Here is an 18677-nt window from a genome sequence, read left to right as displayed (position 1 = left end):
TCTGTAGAATGACAATAAATCAACTAAATACTTGTGGTATCCACAGAAAAATTTAACTTGGTTGTTTTAGACTCACAGCAACAAAAAAATAATAATAAAATGCTACAATTGGTTATTTTAGACACAAAATAAGAAAAATAACATTAAAAATCCTTACCTTGATGCTAAATCCTGAACTCTTCCAACAAAAAGGATAGCTTGGTGAACCCTATTTATGAGAAGAAACAGGAATGGGTGGTCAGCTTTGAACACAACTGGAGGTGGTGGATTCAGAATTGCACAGCACATTACAAATGCAACACCTGAAAAGAATGTACAGTGATACATTTTTGACATAACTATTATCTAAATTATCATAATTTTGTGAAAAAAATTCAACTAAGATTTACCACTAACCAATATAAAGTAAATATTAATAACCAGGCAATGGACTTAATATGTAAGACAGTGAAATCACATTTGGTAGAAGAGTTGAAATTACCATCCAGCCATCCAAGAGAAAACCCAGGAATTCAGCTGGCTTTTCAATATGTCACTTTTCCTCTCTGAGTTTTCAAAACAACAACTGTTTAATATCCATCAACAGTAAAAGCCACACTCAGAGTGATTTTAGAGTTTCATTATTCTTCTGACTTCCACTTAATAAAATAATTCTTATATTTCTAAATACTGATGAAGGGGGGAAAGGGGCAAGGGGAGAAGCAACTTATATTAATTTTGCAGAAGTATGAGAGGGAGAGGAAACAAAGTATAATTTCTTACCAAACTGAACTCAAAAATATTGAAAAAGAAAATGAATTCATTAATAAACAAACATACTAATGCTGTCACTTTGTAATAGGTATTGTTCTCTACAGCTGGTCAGTCACTACTGCTACCACTACTGGGAAGCCGAAAGCTGTTTCTGAGCATGGATGTCAGAAATAAAATAGTGAGTATTTGTTTTACAGTATTCTCTACAGTTTGACAGTCACTTCTGCTATCATTAATGGAATGCTGAAAGACATATCTCAGCATTGGACTCAGAACTAAAATCATGACTATTTGCTTTTCAATATGTCACTTCTCCTCTCTGAGTTTTCAAAATCAACAACTGTTTAATATCCATCAACAGTAAAAGCCACATTAAAAGTGATTTTAGAGTTTCATTATTCTTCTGACTTCCACTTAATAAAATAATTCTTATATTTCTAAATACTGATGAACTTTTATTACGGACATGTGAGAAAAAACATACAGTTTGAGCAGTAGCTAAGCTTGTACTAATAGCTTTATAGAAATTCTTATCTTTTTGCTTGTTTGCATTGTTGTCTTGCATGTCTATGGAAGTAAACAGGAATGGAGTACTCTGAGGTATTCTACTACCTCCATAGGAGCCAATTATATAACTGAATGGGGCAATTCATTCAGCATCCTCTCAAATTTCTCAATCAATTTTCACCCCCTTGAAATGCTCATTTGCACAACAGGTTATACAGGGTACTCTAGTTCATGCACAATTCTCTCTTCTGGATATGCATGCAGATGGTATTTGGAAAACAATGTATGGTTTACATTTTCCTGTGCTAAAAATTCTTTGGACTACTTAGCAGTTAGCTGAGATCCATTGTCAGACAATAACTTTCTGGGTTTACTTATCTTCTTAAACTTATGATAACTCAGTTTATCAGTTACAATATTAGCATTAGTTGTTTTTAAAAGATACAGTTTCACCAATTTAGACCAACAAGTAACTACCACAAAAATTTATGCCATTCCTACCCAGCCATAACACAGGGGACCAAAATATCCATATCCACAAAATCCCAAACACCTTCTGGTATTATTGGATAAAAAATTATCAAACCATCCTTATATAACTTCCTGAAAATGATAATTTTGAAGTTGTTCTAAATAGACTTTGTTAAATCATCTTCACTTAGGAAATGAGACTGATGACCTCAGCAGTTTGGTACCTTAGAAATTTATACACACACTTAGGAGATGAGAGAAACTGTTGCAAAAACATTTGATATCTTTTTCAAATTTGCCAACTTTCAGAAAATAAATAGCAAAGTACCACCATTCATTTACATCTTGACCAGCTGGTTTCACTAATAGGAGCTGAGATAATACATGTGGCACCATATTGTCTTGTTCTTTGACATAAACAATAGAAAAATTAAATTATAGTAAGAAGAAACCCCACTGAGTAAGTCTGCTGTAAAACAGTCTACTTCTCAATGGGAATTATAATGCACTCTAATTGGTGTGCACTACTGTTTGATTCCCATAAAATATCTATTTAAATTTCTTGAATGACCATACCATTGCCAGAGCTTCTTTTTCTGTTGTTCCATAGTTTCTCTCATGATCAGATAACATGTAACTCATAATGCCAGTGGGATAGTGTGCTGTGGTATTATTACTATCCATGAGTTGTAAAATCTGCATCCCAGATCACAGTATGGGATATATGTCACTAAATTAAATAAGTAACAGAAGTCTGGATGGAAGGGTAATGGAACATTTGCTGAACTGATCTGATTTTTCAAATTCTGTTCAACATTTCAGTTCATTATTTTATTTAAGGTTCTTGTACCTAATACCAAATGGACTAATCCATCCCACTTTTTAATCTCTACTAAAACGTTTTCATAGCAGACATCTGAAGTTTCAATAATGCCTCATCTTTCCATTCCTTTGGTTTCAGTTTGGGCACCTTTCTTAGCTGATAAAGGAATTGGATATGGGTTGATATAGAATTGTTCATGTGGATTTATTATTTGTTTATGCACAACACCATTCGTTTCAAGGAATATAAGCGTTTGTGCTTACTTATAAGAGAGACTGATGTAAATTGTTTGTTTTTATGACACATGATGCTTTATCTCCTATTCTAAGCATATCATTATTAAAGTCCTGTGAATCATTTAACTTTTATGGTGTTGCTTATTGTTTATAAGATCACTTAAGTTTTGCATCTCCCACTAGGAATACTCCTAGAACCTGTGACATTGTTGATGGTCCTAGCTGCAAATGCTGCTTTCAGATGTAGAAATGTAATTGATGTACTGTGTCTGCATGAGTACCATTTAAATGCAGGAATATAGATGTTGAGGTTTATAAATTAGCAGCTTTCAGCTTTCTACTGTGTGTAAAAATTCATTATAAATTCAAAAGTCTAGACACGACTAGTTTTTGCATAGAACACCACATGTAATCATGTCTATCACCACAAATATAACTATTAATCTATTACACATTCCCAACTGGAAATTTTTCAGAAATTTCAGAAAAAACTGAAACACATCTGTGGGCAACAAATTAAACCCACATACAGCTTTGCACAAAATACTTTATTTTTCCAACTTGGAAAAGAAAACTAACTGAATTAACAGTCAAAGAGTAAATACTTACATCTAACGTCCACTGCACTTAAATGGAGTAAACAAAGCATGCATCACTGGCTACTCCCACATTCCCACACAGCCCCCCCCCCCTCCCCCCTTAAAGTGCAGAGCACCCAGGATAAATGCGTACTTAAACTAGACTTGTCTCCCTGCTCTTGTATGGATGACTTGTTGCTGTGAGGATGAGGGAGCTGGTGTGGGCTGTTGTGTTGTAGTTCCATGTCCTCTTGCCATTGGTTCTTCTGCCGTATCATGTGTAGTGAGTTCCAAACTTTGGTCCTTCTCATCCTGTTGAGTGTCATAATACCCAGTTCTGGTAAGACTCATATGGGTTTTACCTTCTCTATGGACACACTAATAGTTCTGTCATTCTGTGGGAGGTCCATAGTATGGGTGTTGCATCATACTATTCGATAAGGTCCAGTATATGGAGGTTGTAGTGGCGCTCTGATTGAATCTGTGCAGAGCATGACATGCGTACAGTCTGCCAACACCTTATGCACAAAAACTGGTTGCTCACCATGTCTAGATACTGTAGGCCTTCTCTTTGTTTCCACATGCTCACAGATTTCATGTATCAGTGGTGAGTGGTTTGTTGGCATTGGTGATGACAGTTAGGTAATCTGTCAGGATTCTCAATGGTTCCCCATCCACCAATTCCACCACTGAGGCACTGATGTCTGTCTTGTATGTGGTTTGTAATCCAAGGAGAACCAATGGAAATGCTTATTTCCAGCTTCTCTGATAACACATGAGAGCTGCCTTCAACGTCCTGTGCCATCTCTCCACAATAGCACTGTTTGCTGGATAGTAGCTTGTTGTATGGTGGTGCTGGAACCCAAATAAATTAGCTAGCTCATTGAACAGACTAGACTGAAACTGGTGGCCTCAATATGTTGTGATATGCAGGGGGCACCTAAAGTGAGCTAGCCATCGAGAGACAAATGCCTTTGCAACAGTTTCTGCCACTATGTCAGTGATCAGAGTGGCCTCCGCCGATCTCGTGCATCTGTCTACCACTGTTAACAAGTATTTAGAGCCATCAGAAACTAGGAGTGGACCACTACATCCACATGGACATGGGCAAATCTTGCTGATGGTCCTATGAAATTCCCAATTTCCGTGTGAGTGTGTCGTCCTAATTTGCAGCGCTGACATTGTAGGCATGCTTGAGTCGATTCCCTGGCGTCCTTTTTAATTGATGGCCAGACAAAACGTTCTGTCAGTAACCTGATTGCGGCATTTGCCCCTGGGTGTGCCAGGCCATGAACACTGTCAGATGCCACCTTACAAAATTGTTGTGGAATGTAAGGGCCTGGCTTTTGCTGTGATATATCGCACCATAACTTAAGACTTCTTCCTGGGATGAGTATCGGCTGTAAGTGTAACCCTGTTGTGTGGTCTGTCAATAACATCTGTAGATCCAGATCTGCTTCCTGTGATGTCGTGAGTTCTTCATAGTTTATTGTGCTGATCACACTGCAGACATGAGAAAAGTAATCTGCAACCACATTCTCCGCACCTCTGATGTGCCTTATATCTGTGATGAATTGACTAACAAAGTCTATGTGTCAGAACTGCCTTGGCAAGCAATTATTGTTGATGTTGCTGAAAGCTGACACTATAGGTTTATGATAAGTGAAAATTGTTACTGGCCTGGCATCAATATATGGGTGGAAATGTTTAACGCTGTCATATATTGCCAACAACTCTCTGTCATATGCACTCCATTTTGTCTGTCAGAGTTGCAGCTTTTTTGAGAAGAAACTAACAGGTTGCCAATGTCCATCAATCTGTTGTTGCAAGGCTGCACCAATTGTGACCTGGCTGGTGTCTACTACAATACTCAATGGTGCTGCAGGTATGGGGTGAACGAGTAACACTGCCTCCTCAAAGCTTTGTTGTAAGTCACCAAAAGCTTTGGTCATTTCTGGTATCCATTGCAACTTTCCCTTTCCTGTGGTATTCTTGCCAGCCAGTGCATTTGTAAGTGATGCCTGTGTTTTGGCGGTAATTGGTAAATGATGCTGCTAAAAATTTACCACACCGAAATAACGCCTAAGTTGTTTGTAGTCTGTGGGTTCGGGTAGGTTTTGCAACATGTCGATCTTCTCCGGTAATGGCTGTATACAATTGGCTGAGACTATATATCTGAGAAAAGTTACTTGACTCTTGACCATGACGCATTTGCGTTCATTTAACACTACTCCACATTTATCGAGCCTTTGTCATACCTCCTGAATATGACTATCATGTGATTGCATATCCTCTGAGAATACCGAAATATCATCCAGATATGCATAACAGAAAGGTAATCCCTAGAGCACTTCATCAATGAATCTTTTCCAAGTTTGGGCCGCATTTTTGAGTCCGAATCCCATAAATAGAAATTTGAATAGCCCAGAGGGTGTGATCACCGCCATCTTTGCCACGTCAGCCAGAGCCACAGGAATCTGACTATATGCCTTATGACAATCAAGTACTGAGAATACACATCCACTAGAGCATAGGTAACCACTTGAATGTTTGGTATAGGGTATTTGTCTGGGATTGTTATCATGTTCAAACGGTGGTAGTCACCACAGGGATGCCATGTGCCATCTTTCTTGCGTACTAGGTGGAGAGGGGATGTCCAAGAACTGTCAGACCTTCTTATTACTCCAGCCTGGATCATCTGCTAAAATATTGCTTTTGTCTCCACTAATCACTCTGGGGCTAATCTGTGGATGCATCTTGACACTGGCAGACATGGGCTGGTGTGTATATAATGCACTGTATTATGCTTAACTATTGGAGTCTTCATGTCTTCTTGGGGAGACTGTACGAGGTGCGGCTAGAAAAAAACCGGACTGATGCTGGAAAAAACATTTATCTACAATTATTTACAATTTCATGTTATCTCCTTCAATGTACTCTCCTCCTCGGTCTCTACACTGCTCCATACGAATTTTCCACTGTTCATAGCAATGCTGCAGATCATTTTCGGTAAGTCCATACATTACTTCTGTCGCTTTTTCTTTTACTGCTTCAACAGTCTCAAATCTAGTTCCTTTCAAAGCTGACTTGACTTTAGGGAAAAGAAAAAAGTCACAGGGGGCCAAATCAGGTGAGTAGGGTGGATGATCTAAGATGGGAATGTTGTGTTTTGCCAAAAACGTCTTCACTGACAACGCACTGTGAGCTGGGGCATTGTCTTGGTGAAGGATCCATGACTTTTTTCTCCACAAATCGTTCCGTTTTCTCCATACTCGCTCACGTAGGGTAGCCAGGACGCTAATGTAGTAATGCTGATTCACTGTTTGTCCCTCTGGTACCCAATCAATGTGCACAATCCCTTTGATGTCAAAAAAACAATCATCATTGCCTTGAATTTCAATTTTGACATTAGTGCTTTTTTTTGTCGTGGAGAACCAGGAGTTTTCCAATGCATTGATTGGCGTTTAGTTTCGGGATCGTAAGTAAAAAACCACGATTCATCGCAAGTAATAACATTTTGTAAGAAGGTGGGATCACTTTCAATGTTTTCCAGGATGTCAGAACAAATCATTCTTCGGCGTTCCTTCTGTTCAAGTGTGAGACACTTTGGAACCATTTTTGAACACACTTTGTTCATGTTGAAACTTTCATGAAGAATCTGCCTAACACTTTCCTTGTCAACTCCTGTTAACTCAGACACTGCTCTGATTGTTAAACGGCGACCTTGTCGAACAAGTTTACCGATTTTTTCAATGTTTGCATCAGTTTTTGCTGACAATGGTCTGCCAGTGCGAGTGTCATCACTGGTGTCTTCGTGGCCATCTTTAAATCGTTTAAACCACTCAAACACTTGTGTTCGCGATAAACAATCATCGCCGTACACTTGTTGTAACATTACAAACGTTTCACTTGCAGATTTTCCTAGTTTGAAACAAAATTTGATGTTAACACGCTGTTCTTTCTGTACACTCAACATTTTCCGACGCACAGACAAAACGTCAACTACTTAAAACAGACGCCACGGGCAGACTGAGTGCAGGAGGCAGATGAAACTCGAGCAGTAGGCGGAGCGAGAGTCACGTGACAGGCCACGCGACTTTCAGCCTTATTGCATTCGTTTTATTGTTTCACCAGTACTAGTCCGATTTTTTTCTAGCCACACCTCATATAGCTGAGCTGCTGACTAATCCTAATACAGCCTCTGCCGCACTGCATTGAAAACCTTTTATTATGCCCCTATTTGATCTGGTAGTAAGGCAGTTATTTGCCAAGTCCATGGTGAGTGCAATATGAGACAAGAAATCTGTGTTTTTTAAGATTGGCTGTAAAATATCTGCCACTGCAAAATTCCACTTGTAACGGGTAGATAAACCAATATCTATCACGAGCTCTTTACAACCGTTTGTGTTTATACTTGAATTGGTAACTGCTATCAATTTCAAAGGCTCCCATGTGTCCTTCTTTCCAAAACTCGGGGTCAGCAAGGTACTCACTTCCGAGCTGGTGTTGAGGCCTGCTGAGAGTCTATCAACCACTTGTAATCTGTGTGATGTTAGCTTATACTCCCAGGGCGATGCAGAGTGGCATAAAGGTACAGCATACAGGAAGCCTTCAAGTACCTTACCTTGACTGTGCATGTTGCTGCCTGCAACTGTCAGCTGGTTCCCCGTTCGTATATGGCAGTGTTCACGAATGCCGCAGCCCGTGGTGCCTAGAGCGGGCTGCCCTCACCACTTTGGTATCTACAAGATTTTGTGCCTCTTGTAGCTTGTGGCCCGAATCGTCTGTGATACCAGTGAAAACTGTCGATGTGAGCTCGATCCTGTTTGGAATGTGACCTCTTCTTGTTACTGGTGGACCTGGTGGATGTCTGCAGCTCCCAGTTATGTAGTCAAGTAGCCGTATTTTCCATCACATCTTGCAGTTTCCTGATCCCATCAGCGATGCCTGGTTTTTTCTGTAACCTGTGGCTGCACAGCTTAACTTCGATTCTTCTGTCTATTTCGAAGAGTCATCATTGGCTTCCACTGCAGAGGTGGCAGATGATGTTGCTACAGATGCTACGAGTGTCAACTGTAGAGTAGTGAAAGTTCTGTCAGCTATTTGCAGCTGCTTGTCAAGAGACTGTCCTTTGTATGCAGTCATCATCAGTTGAACTTGGTGAGGAAGCTGCTGTCTCCAGACATGCAGTAAAAATTCATTGGATATCATGCTTGCATCAACTATAGTGTGTAAATGTCTCCAAAATTCAGATGGACGTTTGTCCCCCTGTTTCTCCTGATACATTACCTGGGAAAGTCACTGTTCAGGTAATTTCATGCAGTGAGCGATCAACACCATTTTAAGTGTGGTGTACGATTGTTGAAGCAGCGGATGTATGATCATATCAGAGACTATCGCTGTTGCTCTCTGACCCAGGTTGCTAATTTTGAGAGTGAATTTTTCATGGTCTTCGGATATGCATTGATACTTGAAGATATTCACTGTTATCACGAACCGTACGTCTGGTTGTGTAGGTGTGAATGGAGGTGCTCTTAACTGCAACTGTGGTGCGGTTGATAACGGCGCATTTGTGCACGAAAAATCTTTGGCATGGGAGTATGCTCGTGGTGTGGCTGCTACTATAGGAGTTGGTAAAAATAATGGATTCCATTTTGCTATCATTCTTCGGCATTGCAAGCTCCAAAAGCCCAATCTCTTGCTTTAGCTATTGTATCTTGTCATTTGTTGCTTGCATAATTTTGTTAGCTTCTTCCATCTTTTGCAAAACTGCCACACGATATTAAGTTGCGAGAGCTTTTCTATTTTTTCCTGGGGTCACTATTACGTAGGCAACAAATTAAACCCACATACAGCTTTGCACAAAATACTTTATTTTTCCAACTCAGAAAAGAAAACTAACTGAACTAACAGCCAAAGAGTAAAAACTTGTATCTAGTGTCTGCTGCACTTGCACGGAGTAAACAAAGCATGCATCACTGGTTACTCCCACATTCCCACACATCTATTAGACAAATGGAGGAAAATAATAATTTGCGGCAATTACAATATTAAATTGAAGGAGCCTGAACTACAAAATGATATACAAATTTTGCTTAACATTTTCAATCAAACAATTGTACATGTATGTAACAATTGTATATCTGACCACAGAATTGCATGGGGCACTAGCACTTTAAGAGACAATAAAGTTAATGTCAATTCAATTTTAAATGGTTACTAGATCTCAATGACTGATTAGGTATATTTTCTCATTCACTGTGATACATAGATCACAATAGAAAGGAGAAAAGTTTGGGAAGTGGGATAAGTCAAAGTATCCATTAACAAACAATAAGCCAATATAGAAACAGTATCTTTAAACTTTTTAACAATAATCTAAATGTGAACATGTAAATTAGACAGAACACTGCTACTTTCAAGAATGTTGATGCATCCTCTGTTACATAAAACAGCTAATGTTCATCTTTTATTGGTTGCTTGAAATATATTTGATTATGTTTTATTGGTATGCAACATATACTTGATTATATTGGTATGTTTCAAAGAAAATTTTTTTCTACCTGTCTATCAACAAAAGACCCGTTAACAGTTCAGTAGTACATGTCATTCAGGTTTACAGTTAGTACTGTTAGTTGCCACGAAACTAACAGCAATTTTCAGTCCCTGAATGAAGATAATCATATAATTTATAAAAGGGATGGCTAATGAGACTTCATTTAAATTCTCTTTTGAATGGATGAGGATTCCCAATTTTTTCCTTTACGATAGACAGAAGCCTGTTCATTACCTGTGAAGTGAGATACATGATTTCACTCTGTGCCCTAAACAAGGACACCCTTGATACACAAGTGATGGATAATGTGGATTGTGCTGAAAAGACCACAGTTTTCCACAGGAGAAACCTTACTGTGCTAGACAGAGTGGACTTGTTGTCATAGGACCACTAGTTCTTTCACTGAAGTGCCTCCACGAGCATCATATCACGGGAGTTAATTTTCCTGCAGGTGTGTGACCACTCCAAAGTCACCTGAAAAATCCTTGAGGGGGAAAACTTTTTTGTGGCACATTGCGAGTCATGATCCTGCCAGACAAAGCCATGGGAATCTTTGCTGTATGTATGTGCATGAAAGCCTGGTCAGTTTTCAGCAGAAAGTTGCACCCTAGAGTAAGGAATCAAGATGAGGAGAACTGTCCAGGAGGAATCATCAACTGGCTGGTCCTGATATATCATCAGCCAATAATAAGAGAGCTGGAGAGTGCAGGTATCATTTTGGGAAAGTGATGAGAGTCAGTGATCACATTCATTGACATTTCCAGTGGAGAAACTTGAAGAGGAGTGAGGCTTCAAGATGATTCTTTGAGGAGACTTTATATTGAGACATCATCTCAAGACTCGGTAGTCAGGATTTGCTGTCACGAATCCATGATGATTTCAATCTACTCCATGTTGTTCTGATTTCTATTCTAGTCTTTAGTGAGTTTCATTCCAGACTGATGCTTATTCTCATGAGTATTTGACTCTGTTTTCTTTTCTGAAGCCAGTATTCTGTCTCTTTCATGATGCTGCTTTTGCAGTCTGATTACTGTTCAGATCCAAGTTTCAACACTGTTGCCAATGACTGCCTCTCATGAACGCCATTATTCAGTTCAAAACTGATTTCTTGGTTGCATCCTTTGCAATGTGGCCATATGCAAAACTTAAAACTGGTCAGAGAGCTAATCCCTTGGAATGCTACCACCTGAATGGTAAACACACTGGCTGCTTGGCCCTTGCCTGTGGTGCTGATCATCTAAGTCTATGAGTGAATAGGCCATTCACCTGTGGGCCACTGTCAACCATTCTTCACACTGTCCACTCACGGAGGATAAGGACAAAACAACAGTCCAAGACACATCCCACTGCAGATTGATACCCACAGAGAGCAAACTCTACACTGCTGATGACCAAATCAATATTTTGGTGAGGTTTCAGTCAGCTGTTTTGGTATTACTATATGTGTTTCAGTGTTTTACACACATCCATTGAAAAGGCAACTTTTGGTTTGATTAATGATGATTAAGCCTGGCACCCAGAAAACAAAGAAATCAATTAATTTTTCCATAAATTCCCGCTAAATCATTCCTATTCACCAAATTTTAGTGTCCAAGGTAGGCTCAGTACCATGTGACTTACCACAGTATGATATCAGTAACATCACATTTGTGATTTCTGAGATTAATCTAGAGTCATAACTGGTATGATATGTCCATATCAGTTATTTTCTTCTGAGGCTAGACAAGTGAGGTCCAAATGTCACCACAGTGCTCATGCTGTACTGATCACTGGTGCGAATTGTGGTGTCACCGCCAGACACCACACTTGCTAGGTGGTAGCCTTTAAATCGGCTGCGGTCTGTTAGTATACGTCGGACCCGCGTGTCACCACTATCAGTGATTGCAGACCGAGCGCCGCCACACGGCAGGTCTAGTCGAGAGAGACTCCCTAGCACTCATTCCAGTTGTACAGCCGACTTTGCTAGTGATGGTTCACTGTCTACATAAACTCTCATTTGCAGGGACGACAGTTTAGCATAGCCTTCAGCTACTTCATTTGCTACGACCTAGCAAGGCGCCATAGTCTTAAAGAATGTATTCTGAACAGACAATATTGTGAATCATGTACCGTCAAGAGCGACGTGCATCATTAATGGATTAAAGTTAAGTATCAAACTAATTATGTCCACCTTCTGAATTCTAATTCCTTGTCATGTTCCAGACCTCTTGTCAGTAGAGTCCTTCCCTCCTCTCGCCAGCCTGCATGAGCTAAAACGCATGCATTTCGGCCCCTACTAGTAAGACGGTGTTGGCTCTTCTGCCATCACAACACGAATTCAACTAGATTATTGTGAGTCATTTATCACAGTGGCACATGGTTAGCTTTTGACCAAGTAGACAAAATATGGTATTGTATAATCATGTTAGAATCTCTACCAGAGAGATGTCTTCTACACAGATCAATGCTATGCTTTTGGAAGCAATAAAGATGCCATTTCCTGGTGGATAAATTTATATTACAGGGAATTCAAACTCTGGATCCTTCCATTGTTCAGAAACTAGCTGAGGTATAGGTTTTTTTAAATTACCATTTCTCTCTTGAAACAAGAAGATGTTGCAAAATAATAGCCATTGCACAACATGAACACTTTCTTAGTATCCAGTCATGAAAGTAAGAAGCACATTGAAAGACCCATTTTACCAGTTATCCATTAGTGTTGCATCCATCTGTTCCCCAAAAGTGAAATGTCAAAAATTAGCAGCATATTCACAACAAACACATATCTGCAGTGGCCAAATGTGATTAAAGTATTCACTGATGGGTCAATAGTAATTGATCGCCCGTATGTGGTTAGTGCTTTCTTCTGCCCTAATCTCCAAGCAAAATGGTCATACACCCTCCCTCAGAGCATGACAGTGAATATTGCAGAGGCAGTGGCTACATGTAAGCTCTCAGTTCATCAAGCCACTCGTACTGAACAAGATCTCGATCATATCTGTCTCATTAAATGTACAATCATTTCTCAACACTCCAGCAATATAGTTAGACAAGAACATTCATCTTACTTTCACAATGCAGAATGTGATTGAATTGAGTAAGTATAGAATTTTCTCTGGATTCCATCAGATCAAGACCTCCAACAAAATGAGTATGTTTACCTACATGAAAATGATGCTGCCAACAATGGATACTTACTTATCCATAATGTCAGTGCATTATAACACATTTATCGACTTTAAGGATGGGCATGGAATGTGCCAAAAGATGAATTAGAAGAAACAAACACAATGGAAGGGAGGCCACCAAAATTTATAGTGTGCAAACAGTTACCCACACCCCATGCCACAAAGTGCAGGGAGATTGGATGTGCAGCAGATGATATTTAACATCAATGATAAGGATGCATCTTCAGCCATCTCTATGGGATAGGCATTACAGGCTCCTCAACTTGCTCACCGATTTATGAAGAAATCTATACTTTTCCAGTTTCTATTTGAGACATGAACTCCCTGTACAGAAAACAAACATCAACTTTCTAAATATCACACATTTATCAGATTTGGTAGTACTGTTTACAATTATTTAAAGCTATTTTTGCACATGAATAAACAAAGAGGAGAAATATGAGTGCTATAAAGTTGATAAGATTTTGTAATTAGTTGAAATGACACTGTCTAACAGGTCATGCTTCCCCTCATCCAGTTTGGTCAGTTGGTCCAAAACATCTTGTAGTCTCTCTTTACAGTATTTATAATCCATGAGTTACACAATGTCTGGTAACTTTTGAACTTCCATGATGAAGCACATAGTAGCTTTTCTGGTTCAAAATGGTTCAAATGGCTCTGAGCACTATGGGACTTAACATCTCAGGTCATCAGTCACCTAGACTTAGAACTACTTAAATCTCACTAACCTAAGGACATCACACACATCCATGCCCGAGGCAGGATTCGAACCTGTGACTTTAGCAGCAGCACAGTTCCGGACTGAAGTGCCTAGAACTGCTCGGCCACAACAACTGGCTAGCATTTCTGAATAGCATGTATTATCATTATGAAGAAACAATGGTTTGATTTAAAAAGTGATGGAAGCACAAATGGCAAGCGGTATTCTATCCTAAGCATAAAATCAACTTATTACTGCCATAGAGCCTGCATAGTACTCCGAGAATATTAAGATTGTGATTTTGCTTATCTGTGTTGTAGGAGAAATAAGTGCCTTTTCTTGTCATACAGCTCATCTTCATAGTTCCATCGTTTTTCTTTCTTTCTTTTTTTTTTTTTTTTTTTTTAAAAAAAAAAGCTCCCTCACTTCCAGATTTCAGCACCAAAAAATGTTATGTTGTGAAAATATAGTAATGACAGAGAGTACTAGATCACAACAAACTTATTTCTCATTACAGAACTATATCTATCAACTAATATCATGAAGTCAGAGCTACTCCTCCAAAGAACAAACAGATAGTCTCTCACTCATAACATGTATCTCATTCTGCAACACACTTAGTACATCTACATCTACATGATTATTCTGCTATTCACAATACAGTGCCTGACAGAGGGTTCAATGAACCACCTTAAAGCTGTCTCTCTTCCGTTCCACTCTTGAATGGCACATGGGAAAACCGGGCAATTAAATTTTTCTGTGCGAGCCCTGATTTCTCATATTTCATCGTGATGATCATTTCTCCCTATATAGGTGGGCGCCAACAGAATGTTTTCAATGTTTTCGCGATAATACAAAACGAGCTGCCCTTCTTTGTACTTTTTCAATGTCATCCGTCAGTCCCACCTGAAGCGGATCCCACACCGCACAGCAGTACTCCAGAAAAGGGTGGACAAGTGTGGTGTAAGCAGTGTTCTGACAATGAATCTCAGTCTTTGGTTTGCTCTACCCACAATATTATCCATGCGATTGTTCCAGTTTAGGTTATTTGTAATTCTAATCCCTAAGTATTCAGTTGAATTTATTGCCTTCATATTTGTGTGACTTATCGCGTAATCGAAATTTAGCTGCTTTCTTTTAGTACTCATGTGAATAACTTGCACCATACAGATATCTTATCTAAATCATTTTGCAAGTCGTTTTGATCATCTGATTACTTTACAAGACGGTAAATGACAGCATCATCTGCAAACAATCTAAGATGGCTACTGAGATTGTCTCCTATGTCATTAATATAGATCAGGAATAATAGAGGGACTATAACACTCCCTTGGGGAACGCTGGATATTACTTCTGTTTTACTCGATGACTTTCCATCTATTACTACGAACTGCGACCTTTCTGACAGAAAATTACGAATCCAGTCGTACAACTGAGGCGATACTCTGTAGGCACGCAGTTTGGTTAGAAGGCGCTTGTGAGGAACGGTGTCAAAAGCCTTCTGGAAATCTAAAAATATGGAATCAATTAGACATCCCCTGTTGATAGCACTTATTACCTCATGAGTATAAAGAGCTAGTTGTGTTTCACAAGAACAATATTTTCTGAAACCGTGCTGACTATGTCTCAATAAATCATTTTCTTTGAGGTACTTCACAATGTTCGAATACAGTATATGTTCCAAAACCCTACTGCAAATTGGCGTTAGTGATATGGGCCTGTAATTCAGTGGATTACTCATACTTCCCATTTTGGGTATTGGTGGGACTTGAGCAATTTTCCAGTCTTTAGGTACGGATCTTTCTGTGAGCGAGTGGTTGTATATAACTGCTAAATATGGAGCTATTTTATCAGCACAGTCTGAGAGGAATCTGACTGGTATACGATCTGGACTGGAGGCCTTGCCTTTATTAAGTGTTTTAAGCTGCTTTGTTATTCCAAGGAAATCTACTTCTATGTTTCTCATCTTGGCAGTTGTTCTTGATTGGAATTAAGGAATATTTACTTCGTCTTCTTTGGTGAAGGAGTTTCGGAAAACTGTGTTTAATAACTCTGCTTTAGTGGCACTGTCATGAGTGACTTCACCGTTGTTATCATGCAGTGAAGGTATTGACTGTGTCTTGCCACTGGTGTGCTTTATGTATGACCTAAATCTCTTTGGGTTTTCTGCCAGATTTTGAGACAGAATTTCATTGTGGAATTTATTAAAAGCATCTCGAATTGAAGTATGCACCATACTTCGAACTTCTGTAAAACTTTGGCAATCTTGGGGATTTTGTGTTCTTTTAAATTTGGCATGCTTTTTTCGCTGCTTCTGCAACAATGATCTGACCCATTTTGTGTACCATGGGGGATCAGTACCATCACTTATTAATTTATGTGGTATATATCTCTCAATTGCTGTTGATACTATCTCTTTTAAAACATTCCACAACTTTCTACTCTTACATGATCAGATCAGAAGGAGTTAAGACTGTCTATTGAAAAGGCGTTAAGAGTATTTTTATCAGATTTTTTAAATAGACATACTTGCGGTTCTTTTTCATGGTTGTAGGTGTTACGGTATTCTGCCTAGCAGCAACTGCCTTGTCGCCGCTAATACCTGTATTCGTCACAATACTCACTATTTGTCCAGGATTATTTGTTGCTAAAAGGTCAAGTATGCTTTTGCAACCATTTACGCTTCGAGTGGGCTCATGAACTAATTATTCAAAATAATATTCTGAGAAAGCATTCAGTACAATTTCGGGTGATGTTTTATGCTTGCCACCAGCTTTAAACGTATAATTTTTCCAGCATATCGAGGGTAGATTAAAATCACCACCAACTATAATTGTATGAGCAGGGTACTTATTTGAAATGAGACTCAAGTTTTCTTTGAACTGTTCAGCAACTATATCTTCTAAGTTGGGGGGTCAGTAAAATGATCCAATAAATAGTTTAGTCCGATTGTCAAGTATAAGCTCTACCCATACTATTTCACACAAACTATCTACTTAAATTTCGCTACAAGGCAAACTACATCTGACAGCAATAAATACTCCACCACCAACAGTATTTAATCTATCCTTTCGGAACAATGTTAGATCGTTTGAAAAAATTTCGGCTGAACTTATTTCCGACTTTAGCCAGCTCTCTGTACCTACAACTATTTGAGCTTCATTGCTTTCTATTAGGTCTTGGAGCTCTGGTTCTTTCCCAACACAGCTGTGACAATTTACAACTACAATACCAATCGTTTCTACAGCTACCTTACTGTGTTTTACCTGCCCACTTTTAGACGGATGTCCCTTCTGTGGTTCCCTGAGACCCTCTAACCTAAAAAACCGCCCAGTCCCTTCCACACAGCCCCTGCTACACATGTAGCCACCTCCAGTGTATAGTGGACTCCTGACCTATTAAGCGGAACCCAGAAACCCACCACCCGAGGGTGCAAGTCAAGGAATCTACAGCCTACACAGTCACAGAACCGCCTGAGCCTCTGATTCAGACCCTCCATTCATCTCTGCATCAAAGGACCACAGTCTGTTCTATCAACAATGCTGCAGATGGTGAGCTCCACCTTAATCTCGGAAGCAAGACTGGCAGTCTTTACCATTTACGCTAGCCACCCGAAACCAGACAGAATCTGCTCCGATCCAAAGCAACACATGTCATTGGTACTGACTTGAGCCACCACCTGCAGTTGGCTGCACCCTGTACTCTTCACGGCATCCAGAAGCACCCTTTCCACATCCAGAATGACTCTCCCCGTAATGCACACAGAGTGCACACTGGCTTCCTTCCCCTCCTTGGCAGACATGTTCCTAACGGGCCCCATTACGCGCCTAGCATTGGAGCTCCCAACTACCAGCAAACCCACCCTCTGTGAATGCCCAGACCTTGTGGGCCGAGAAGCTTCCCCTGGATCAGTATGGACGACTGCATCCAGCTCAGAGACATCGTCAGCAACAGATAACGCCCAAAGCCTGTTTGTCAAACAAACCAGAGAGGCCCTACGATTGGCCCCTTGGAAAGTTTTTCGCTGCCTGCCAGACTTTGGAATGATCTGCCACTCAAACACAGGTTAGGGGTCAACCTCAATGCAGGCATTACCTGGGGTGGCCACAGCAGTGGACCGATCAAAGGACACTTGGGATGTGGTCGACGCCACTTGGCAGCAGCCTCAAGCTGTGTGACGGAAGCCAAAGCAGCCTGGAGCTGTGAGCGAAGGGTCAACAACTCTGCTTGCATCTGTACACAACAATCACAGTTCCTATCCAAGACCTGCTCCATAAATCCTCCCATCACCACCACCTACTCCAGTCCGGTTACAGACATGGTCATTTCCATCAAAGGCAGGGCTGCCTGTGGATGCAGTCATGTGATCTACAAACTAAGCTGCAACCACTGTGCTGCTTTGTACATGGGCATGCAAACCAACAAAGTGTCTATCAGGATGAATGGCCACCAAGGAACTTGTGGCCAAGAGACAACTGGACCATCCAGTTACTGAACATGCTGCCCAACACAAGAAGCTTTGCTTCAATGACTGCTTAATAACTTAAGCCATCTGGATCCTTCCTACCAACACCAGTTTTTTTGAATTGCACAAGTGGGAACCCTCTGTGCAATATATTCTATGTTCTCATTACCCCCCCCCCCCCCCAGTCCCCTCCTTCATTAGTCCCTGTCCTTCACCCACATATCCATTTCCGTACTCCCACTCCGGCACTGTACGACCTTCTATTTCACCAATGCACTCACTAACTTTCCTCCTCCTCCCCCCCCCCCCCCAACCACCAGACTCCAGACTCCATCTTGCAACCCTACCCTGCCCCCCCCACCCCCCACCCCCACTCAAGTTCCTGCATGCTCCCACAAGCAGCACTGCACCTTCACATGCC

The 18677-nt window shown here is 40.2% G+C and overlaps 1 protein-coding gene across 4 annotated transcripts in view; it reads right to left on the bottom strand.

Moving 5' to 3' along the window:
• Positions 1–18677, bottom strand: part of LOC126235806 (serpin B6-like) — a 293511-nt gene that overhangs the window by 13620 nt on the left and 261214 nt on the right. For all 4 annotated transcript variants that reach the window (XM_049944636.1, XM_049944639.1, XM_049944638.1 and 1 more), the window contains exon 8: positions 158–302. In XM_049944636.1, the coding sequence (XP_049800593.1) occupies positions 158–302 (145 nt within the window). The remainder of the gene's footprint in view (positions 1–157; positions 303–18677) is intronic.

This window comes from Schistocerca nitens, chromosome 2 (genome assembly GCF_023898315.1).
Source record: "Schistocerca nitens isolate TAMUIC-IGC-003100 chromosome 2, iqSchNite1.1, whole genome shotgun sequence".
NCBI lineage: Eukaryota > Metazoa > Arthropoda > Insecta > Orthoptera > Acrididae > Schistocerca > Schistocerca nitens.
The sequence above is the reverse complement of the archived record's forward strand: the minus strand, read 5'-3'. Positions and strand labels throughout refer to the sequence as shown.